At 40.5% G+C, this 9,667-nt stretch overlaps 1 protein-coding gene across 1 annotated transcript; it reads right to left on the bottom strand.

Annotated features, from left to right (window-relative positions):
* Window positions 1–1,457: 1,457 nt before the first annotated feature.
* LOC128574695 (60S ribosomal protein L30-like) lies at window positions 1,458–1,790 on the bottom strand. Its single transcript, XM_053575545.1, has one exon. It carries the CDS (start codon window positions 1,788–1,790, stop codon window positions 1,458–1,460), a length of 333 nt encoding a protein of 110 aa, XP_053431520.1.
* Between the last annotated feature and the right edge of the window lie 7,877 nt (window positions 1,791–9,667).

Here is a 9,667-nt window from a genome sequence, read left to right as displayed (position 1 = left end):
GCAGTGAGACAATGAACAACCTTTCCTGGTTCATGATCTGAGTGGAAATGATTTCAATTTAACTCCATTCAATATTATATTGGCTGTGGGCTTGCTGTAGATGGCCTCTATCAGTTTAAGAAATGTCCCTTTTATACCTATTTTTAAGTGTTCTGATCATAAAAGGATGCTGGATATTATCAAAAGTTTTTTCTGCATTGATAGAGAATCATATGGGCTTTATTTTTTATTCTGTTGATGTGATGTATTATATTTATAGATTTACATATTCTTGAGACCCTTGGATAAAACCAAGTTGATCATGGTGTATAATCTGTTTGATGTGATGTTGAATTCTGTTTGCTAGGATCTCTCAATATTTTTGCATCTATATTCATTAAAGAGATTAGTCTATAATTTTCTTTTCTTCTTGGGTCTTTTCCTGGTTTGGGGATCAGGGCTATATTTGCTTCATAGAATATGTTGCGAAGTATTCCTTCCTTTTCTATGCTTTGGAAAAGTTATGTAATTTAGGTACTAGTTCCTCTTTAAAGGTTTGATAGAATTCTGACGTGAAGCTTTCTGGTCCCAGACTCTTCATTTTTTCATATAGTTGATGCTATTTCAGTACTTGATATAGGTCTGTTCAACATTTCTAATTCTTTCTGGGTAAGTCCAGGAAGGGGCATGTTCTAAGTATTGGTCAATTTCTTTCAGATTTTCATATCTCTGAGAATAGAGTTTTTTTAGTATTCTTTAAGTTTTTTTGAATTTCTGAGGTGTCTGTTGTTATTTTGCCTTTTCATTTCGGATTGATGAAATTAGGGATTTTCTTTTTTTTTTTTTTTTTTTTTTGAGACAGAGTCTCACTTTATCACTCATGGTAGAGTACAGTGATGTCACACAGCAAACAGCAACCTCCAGCTTTTGGGCTCAGGCGATTCTCTTGCTTCAGCCTCCCGAGTAGCTGGGACTACAGGCAGAAATTAAGGATTTTGATTTTCTATTTCTGGTTAAGCTAGCCAAGGGTTTAACAATCTTGTTAAACTTTTCAAAAAACCCGCTTTTGGATTCATTGATCTTTTGGATAATTCTTTTGTTTTTGATTTCATTTAATTCAGCTCTAAATTGGTTATTTCTTTTCTTCTGCTGGATTTGGGGTTGGAGTGTTCTTCCTTTTCCAGTGGCTTGAGATGTCCCATTAAGTTGTTGACTTCCTCTCTTTCTGTTCTCTTAAGGAAGGCTTGCAGTGCTATAAATTTTCCTCTTAGGACTCCCTTTGCAGTATCCCAGAGGTTCTTGTAATTTGTGTCTTCATTATCATTCTGTTCCAAAAACTTGGTAATTTCCTTCCTAATCTCATCTTTGACCCAGCTATCTTTCATCATAAGGTTAGTTTCCATGTCTTTTTTTTTTTTTAAACAATCTCTAGCAAGTTTTATTAAAGAAAACATGTACATGATTTACTTTTCATCAGTCTATTCTGTCATGCTTCTAATGATATCAGAGTCACCTGGATCAGTGATGGCCAGTGTGCATACTCTGTAGTATTTTCCACATGCTGTGCCCAATTCAATATTATTGCCACTGTAGTGATGAACACCAATTTTGGCTGATGTGACATGATACTCTATTTCAGATTTCCTCAAAGCTGGGCAGTTGTTGGCGAGGATGACCAATTTCACTTTGCCTTGTCTGATCATCTTCAAAGTCTGCTTGTACCCCAGCACATACATTCCACTTTTCATAATGAGCTGGAGCCTCAAGTTGATTGGCTCCAGCGACTTTTTCATGTTCTCTGTGGCCACCATCTTTCTGCCCTAGATGTGGGACAGCCCTCAACCCAGACCAGCTGCCAAGATGGCTGGGGAGTGAGAAAGGAAGGCTAGTTTCCATGTCTTTGAATAAGTATGCAAATTCATGTTATTGGTGAGTTCAACTTTTATTCCGGGATGATCTGAAAAAATACACAGAATAATTTCTATTATTTTAAATTTGCTGAGGTTAGCCTTGTGACCTAAGATGTGGTCAATTTTGGAGGATGTTTCATGGGTTGATGAGAAGAATGTGTATTCAATTTTGTTGGGATGAAATGTTCTGTAGATGTCTATTAAATTCAATTGTTGTATGGTGAAGTTTAAGTCCAAAATTTCTTTGCTTAGTTTCTTCTTTGAGGATCTATCCAACACTGCCAAAGGGGTGTTAAAATCTCCGACACTTATGGTGCTTGAAGATATCCAATTGTTCATGTCTGTTAGGGTCTTGTTTATAAATTGAGGAGCATTTTGGTTGGGAGCATAAATGTTAATAATTGATAATCTCATCATTATAGATGTCCATCCTTTCATCCCGAGTCTATATTAATCCTTTAAGATGAGATTCTTGTATTCAGCAGATATCCGGTCTGAGTTTTTGTATCCAGTAAGCCAACCTATGCCTCTTTAGTGGACAGTTTAATTCATGTTAATTGAGAGTATTGATAAGCCTGGTGGTATTTTGGGTGTCAAGTTTTTCAAAAGACCAGTGGATGTTTTTAATCCTTTTGCCACTGTGGAAGCTGGGTTTTGACCAATAATTTCTGAGTTAGTTTACTTTGGTGGTAGAGCATTGTGATGGTCATTATGGAGGAGGGGTCTGAGAATATCTTGAAGAGCTGTTTTAGTTATGGCAAATTTCTTCAACGTGTGAATGTGGGTTTGCTTTGTCATTAAAGTATTTGACTTCTCCATCATAAATGAAACTCAGTCTAGCTGAATACAGGATACTGGGCTGAAAGTTGTTTTTTTTTTTGTTTTTTTTTTAATTTTTTTATTAAATCATAACTGTATACAATGATATGATCATGGGGCATCATACACTCACTTCATAAACCATTTGACACATTTTTATCACAGTGGTTAACATAGCCTTTCCGGCGTTATCTCAGTTACTGTGCCAAAACATTTACATTCTACATCTACCAAGTTTCGCAAATACCCCTGTAATATGCACCACAGGTGTGATCCCACCGATTCCCCTCCCTCTACCCACCCACCCCCTTTCCCACTTCCCCCTATTGTTAACTTGTAGCTGGGTTATAGCTTTCATGTGAGAGTCCCAAATTAGTTTCATAGTAGGGCTGTGTACATTGGGTATTTTTTCTTCCATTCTTGGGATACTTTACTAAGAAGAATATGTTCCAGCTCCATCCATGTAAACATGAAAGAGGTAAAGTCTCCATCTTTCTTTAAGGCTGCATAGTATTCCATGGTATACATATACCACAATTTATTAATCCATTCGTGGATCGATGGGCACTTGGGCTTTTTCCATGACTTAGCTATTATGAATTGGGCTGCAATAAACATTCTGGTACAAATATCTTTGTTATGTTGTGATTTTTGGTCTTCTGGGTATATGCCCAGCAGAGGAATTACAGGATTGAATGGCAGATCTATTTTTAGATCTCTGAGTGTTCTCCATATATCTTTCCAAAAGGAATGTATTAATTTGCATTCCCACCAGCAGTGCAGAAGTGTTCCCTTTTCTCCGCATCCACGCCAACATCTCTGGTCTTGAGATTTTGTGATATAGGCTAGTCTCATTGGAGTTAGATGATATCTCAAAGTAGTTTTGATTTGCATTTCTCTGATGATTAAAGATGATGAGCATTTTTTCATTTGTCTGAAGGCTGTGCGCCTGTCTTCTTCAGAGAAGTTTCTCTTCAAATCCCTTGCCCAGCCTGCGATGGGATCCCTTGTTTTTTTCTTGCTGATGCGTTTGAGTTCTCTGTGGATTCTGGTTATTAAACCTTTGTCAGAGTTATACCCTGCAAATATCTTCTCCCATTCTGAGGGCTGTCTGCTTGCTCTGCTTACTGTGTTCTTAGCTGTGCAGAAGCTTTTTAGTTTGATCAAGTCCCAGTAGTGTATTTTTGAAGCTGCTTCAATTGCCCGGGGGGTTCTCCTCATGAAATACTCACCCAGACCAATTTCTTCAAGGGTTTTCCCTGCATTCTCCTCTAGTATTTTTACAGTTTCATGTCTTAAGTTTAAATCTTTAATCCAATGAGAGTCTATCTTAGTTAATGGTGAAAGGTGTGGGTCCAATTTCAGTCTTCTGCAGGTTGCCAGCCAGTTCACCCAGCACCATTTGTTAAATAGGGAATCTTTTCCCCACTGAATGTTTTTAATTGGCTGGTCAAAAATCAAATAGCGGTAAGTAGCTGGATTCATCTCTTGGTTCTCTATTCTATTCCAGATATCTACTTCTCTGTTTTTGTGCCAATACCATGCTGTTTTGATCACTATCGATTTGTAGTAAAGTCTGAGGTCTGGTAGTGTGATTCCTCCTGTTTTGTTTTTATTTCTGAGTAATGTCTTGGCTATTCGAGGTTTTCTCTGATTCCATATAAAACGAAGTAATGTTTTTTCAAGATCTTTAAAATATGACAGTGGAGCTTTAATAGGGAGTGCGTTGAAATTATATATTGCTTTGGGTAGTATGGACATTTTGATAATGTTGATTCTTCCTAGCCATGAGCATGGTATGTTTTTCCATTTGTTAACATTTTCAGCTATTTCTTTTCTTAGAGTTTCATAGTTCTCTTTATAGAGATCTTTCACGTCTTTTGTTAGCTAAATTCCCAAATATTTCATCTTCTTTGGCACTATTGTGAATGGGATAGAGTCCTTAACTGCTTTTTCAATTTGACTGTTGTTGGTGTATATAAAGGCTACCGATTTATGAATGTTGATTTTGTAACCTGAGACGCTGCTGTATTCCTTGATCACTTCTAGGAGTTTTGTAGTAGAGTCCCTAGTGTTTTCCAGATATACAATCATATCATCTGCGTAGAGCGAGAGTTTGATCTCTTCTGACCCTATATGGATACCCTTGATCGCCTTTTCTTCCCTAATTGCGGTGGCTAAAACTTCCATTACAATGTTGAAAAGCAATGGAGACAATGGGCAGCCTTGTGTGGTTCCTGATCTGAGTGGAAATGATTCCAATTTAACTCCATTCAATATGATATTGGCTGTGGGTTTGCTGTAGATAGCCTCTATCAGTTTAAGAAAAGTCCCTTCTAGACCAATTTTCTTGAGTGTTCTGATCATGAAGGGATGCTGGATATTACCAAAAGCTTTTTCTGCATCAATTGAGAGAATCATACGGTCTTTGTTTTTTAATTTGTTTATGTGCTGAATTACATTTATAGATTTACGTATATTGAACCAGCCTTGAGACCCTGGGATAAAACCAACTTGGTCATGATGTATAATTTGTTTGATGTGCTGTTGGATTCTGTTTGTTAGGATCTTGTTGAATATTTTTGCATCTATATTCATTAGTGATATTGGTCTATAATATTCTTTTCTTGTTGGGTCTTTTCCTGGTTTGGGGATCAGGGTGATATTTGCTTCATAGAACGTGTTGGGTAGTCTTCCTTCTTTTTCTACATTTTGGAACAGGTTGAGTAATATAGGTACTCATTCCTCTTTAAAGGTTTGGTAGAATTCTGACGTGAAACCATCTGGTCCCGGGCTTTTCTTTTTAGGGAGGTTTTGTATAGTTGATGCTATTTCTGAACTTGATATGGGTCGGTTCAGCAATTCCACTTGATTCTGGTTAAGTCTTGGAAGGTGGCGTGCTTCCAAGTATCGGTCTATTTCCTTCAGATTTTCATATTTCTGAGAATAAAGTTTCTTGTAATATTCATTAAGGATTTTTTGGATTTCTGATGAGTCTGTGGTTATTTCGTCTTTGTTGTTTCTGATTGATGATATTAGAGATTTTACTCTTTTTTTCCTGATTAGGTTGGCCAGAGGTTTATCTATTTTATTGACCTTTTCAAAAAACCAGCTTTTTGATTTATTGATCTGTTATATTATTCTTTTGTTTTCAATTTCATTTAATTCTGCTCTAATTTTGGTTATTTCTTTTCTTCTACTGGGTTTGGGGTTGGAATGTTCTTCCTTTTCCAGTTGTGTGAGATGTCCCATTAAGTTGTTAACTTCCTCTCTTTCCGTTCTCTTGAGGAAGGCTTGCAGTGCTATAAATTTCCCTCTTAGAACTGCCTTTGCGGTGTCCCAGAGGTTCTGATAGCTTGTGTCTTCATTGTCATTTTGTTCCATAAAATTGGTGATTTCTTTCTTAATCTCATCTCTGACCCAGCTATCATTCAGCATAAGGTTATTTAACTTCCATGTTTTTGGATGGGTATGCAGATTCCTGTTGTTACTCAATTCAAGTTTTATTCCATGATGGTCCGAGAAGATGCATTAAATAATTTCTATTCCTTTAAATTTACTGAGGTTAGACTTGTGACCTAAAATGTGATCAATTTTGGAGTAAGTTCCGTGGGCTGATGAGAAGTATGTGTATTCAGTTTTGTTGGGATGAAATGTTCTGTAGATCTCTGCTAAATCTAAATATTGGATGGTTAGGTTTAAATCTAAGATTTCTTTGCTCAGCTTCTTTCTGGAGGATCGATCCAACACCGCGAAGGGAGTGTTGAAATCTCCAACGATTATGGAGCTGGAGGAAATCAAGTTACTCATGTCTGTTAGAGTTTCTCTTATAAATTGAGGTGCATTCTGGTTGGGTGCATAGATATTAATAATTGAGATCTCATCATATTGAGTATTACCCTTAACAAATATGAAGTGACCATTCTTGTCCTTCCTTACTTTTGATGGTTTAAAGCCTACTGTATCTGCAAATAAAATTGCAACACCTGCTTTTTTCTGATTACCATTTGCCTGAAATATGGATGACCATCCTTTCACTCTGAGTCTGTATTTGTCTTTTAAGTTGAGATGTGACTCTTGTATGCAACAAATATCTGGCTTGAGTTTTTGTATCCAGTCAGCTAACCTATGCCTCTTTAGAGGACAGTTTAAGCCATTCACATTGATGGAGAGTATTGATAAGTTTGGTGGAATTTTGGGTATCGAGTTTTTCAAAGGTCCAGTGGACATTTTTAATCCTTTCGCCAGTGTGGAAGTTGGAGTTTGATCCGAAGTTTCTGAGTGAGTTTACTTTTGTGGTATAGGATTGGGTTGGTCATTGTGGAGGATAGGTCTGAGAAAATCCTGAAGAGCTGGTTTACTTATGGCAAATTTTTTCAACATATGAATGTCATTGAAGTATTTAATTTCTCCATCATAGATGAAACTCAGTTTAGCTGGATACAAGATCCTGGGTTGAAAGTTTTTTTGCTTTAGGAGATTAAAAGTTGATGACCAGCCTCTTCTTGCTTGAAAAGTTTCAGCAGAGAGATCTGCAGTTATTCTAATATTCTTACCTTTGTACGTTATAGTTTTCTTTCGCCGGGCTGCTTTGAGAATCTTCTCTTTCATGTTAACTTTAGTGAAGCTAATTATGATATGTCTGGGAGATGGCTTATTGGGGTTGAATCGTGCTGGGGTTCTGAAGCTGTCTGCTATCTGAATTTCAGATTCTCTAGGCATGTCTGGAAAATTTTCTTTCATAATTTCATGTAGAAGGGCCTCTGTGTCCTTGGCAGCCACTTCATCATTCTCTGAAATTCCTATAACGCTTATATTGTTTTTTTTTTCGAATTATCTGAGAGCTCTCTGAGTGAGTGATCCGTTTTTGCTCTCCATTTCTCTTCCTCTTTGAGAGATTGGGAGCGTTCGAAGACTTTATCTTCAATGTCAGAAATCCTTTCTTCTGCTTGCTCCATTCTGTTACTGAGGGATTCTACTGTATTTTTCATATCTTTGAGTGCTGTAAGTTCTTGTTTCAGTGTGTCTAAGTCTTTGGTGGTTTTGTCTTTAAATTTGTTAAATTCTTGAGACAATTTTTGAATTTCTCCTCGAATTCCTAATTCCATTTTATTAATCTTGTCTGCAATCCAAATTCTGAATTCGACTTCTGACATCTCAGCCAGTAGTTTGTAAATGGGATCTTCAATCACATCAGCCGTATCTTTTCTTGGGGGGGTTGATCTATTCTGGTTATTCATGTTACCAGAGTTTTTCCGCTGATTCCGCCCCATGGTTTACTCCCTTTGGTTTTTCCCCTGGGGTTTTATCGAGGGTCCGTACAGTGTTGTGGCCTGAGAAATTGGGGCCTTGTCTGGTGTGCTGGAGCAAAGTGGTTCTGTCTTGTTTTCAGCTGGTTTCTGTTCGATCCCATTGCAACTTCTACTCTGGCTTGAAGTCTCAGCTGTGTGGAAAAATCAGCAATTAAGTCACCCCACCTGCCCACCTCTGGCCCCAGTTGGAAAAGGAGAATCAAACCTTCCTACAATCGCACACCCAGGGCACCGCCTGAAAAGTCCTCAGTCTATTAGCCCAGTTCAAAAGGTCCGAATCAACTGTCTCAATCGGCACTTGTCTCGGGTGGAAGGGTTCAAGAGGTCTCTGGGAACTGGATCACAGGGGCCTGGTGACTCCTCTGACACAGCTCACCCCAGTGCAGCGTGGAGTCAGGCGGAGCCACCCAGCAAACAGAGCTGTCTGGGAAGGTTGACGTCTCCTTCCCCACTTTGCCCCTCCGTCGGACCCAGTCACTGGTATCTCTGCAGATGGCTAAACCAGTTGCCTGCAGTGAACAGACACTCCAGGGGTTTGCACCTGCCTGAATCTCAAGGAAGTCTGCCAGGCCCCCGCAGACTGCCGCTATCTAGCAGGAGGAGATGGGGCCTGACGTCTTTGAGTGTTTGATGCAGGTGATGGGAAGGAGGTGTTCACTCAGGCTTAGCCCTGTCCCTGATGCATGCTGCTAACAGAACAGAACAGAACAGACAACTTTGTGAGGTTCTGTCTCTGTTCCTGTCGTCGCCTACAGAAGACGGGCTGTTTTGAGTTCAAACGTCTTTGCTGCTGGAGAATTGCGTCTGAACACCTCTCTGGGTCGGCCCCGCCCTGGAGGCTTCCGTGTTTGTGAGCCGTGTCACCGGTGGCCTCCTCTGGTTGCCCAGGGAGACAGGGGGTGTGGCCTCAGAATATCCAGAAGTGAGCGTTCTGCCATTAAAGAAAAAACGGCTGTTGATCTACCTCCAGGGAACTGCTGCTCTGGTGTGGGCACTCAGGCGACCCTTTTCTCCTCTGTCCCGCGCCCCAGAGTCAGCACTGAGCGGCCGCAGTTTGTGCTGGGTCCACACCCCTTAAGAGATCCCCCAAGAATCAGAACTCTTGGGGGATGGGCCCCCAGACCGCGATTGGGAGTGGGGGGGGAGCTAGAGTTTCATTCAGTTTCACGCAATACTACGATCCGGGGAGGGCTCCTGCACTGCACCGCAGGGAAGTGCCGCCAAGGCTTGATTTCCCCTCAGCAGAGTGCCCTCTCCTCGCTCACGTGTCCCAGAGTCAGCGCTGACCTGACGCAGCTCAGGCACTGTGCACTCCCCTCGAGAAATCACCCAAGAAGCCGAACTCCTGGGGGATAGGCCCTCAGACCCTGAGTGAGAGTAGGGGTTCTCAGCTCTCAGCGGGGAGGCCAGAGTCTGATTCAGTCTTGGGCCCCGTATGCCCGGGGAGGGTTGCTGCACTGCACCGCAGGGAAGTGCCGCGAGGCGTGACTCCCCCTCAGCCCGGTGCCCTCTCCTCACTCGGCGTGCCTCAGAGTCAATGCTGACCAGTCGCAACTCGGGGACTGTCCACTCCCCTTGAGAAATCACCCAAGGATCCAAAGTCCTGGGGAACAGGCCTCCAGACCTCAGTGGGTGGGAGGGGAGCGC

This window comes from Nycticebus coucang, chromosome 22, assembly GCF_027406575.1.
Source record: "Nycticebus coucang isolate mNycCou1 chromosome 22, mNycCou1.pri, whole genome shotgun sequence".
Lineage (NCBI taxonomy): Eukaryota > Metazoa > Chordata > Mammalia > Primates > Lorisidae > Nycticebus > Nycticebus coucang.
Note: the sequence above shows the minus strand (reverse complement) of the source record. Positions and strands in the feature narration are given on the sequence as shown.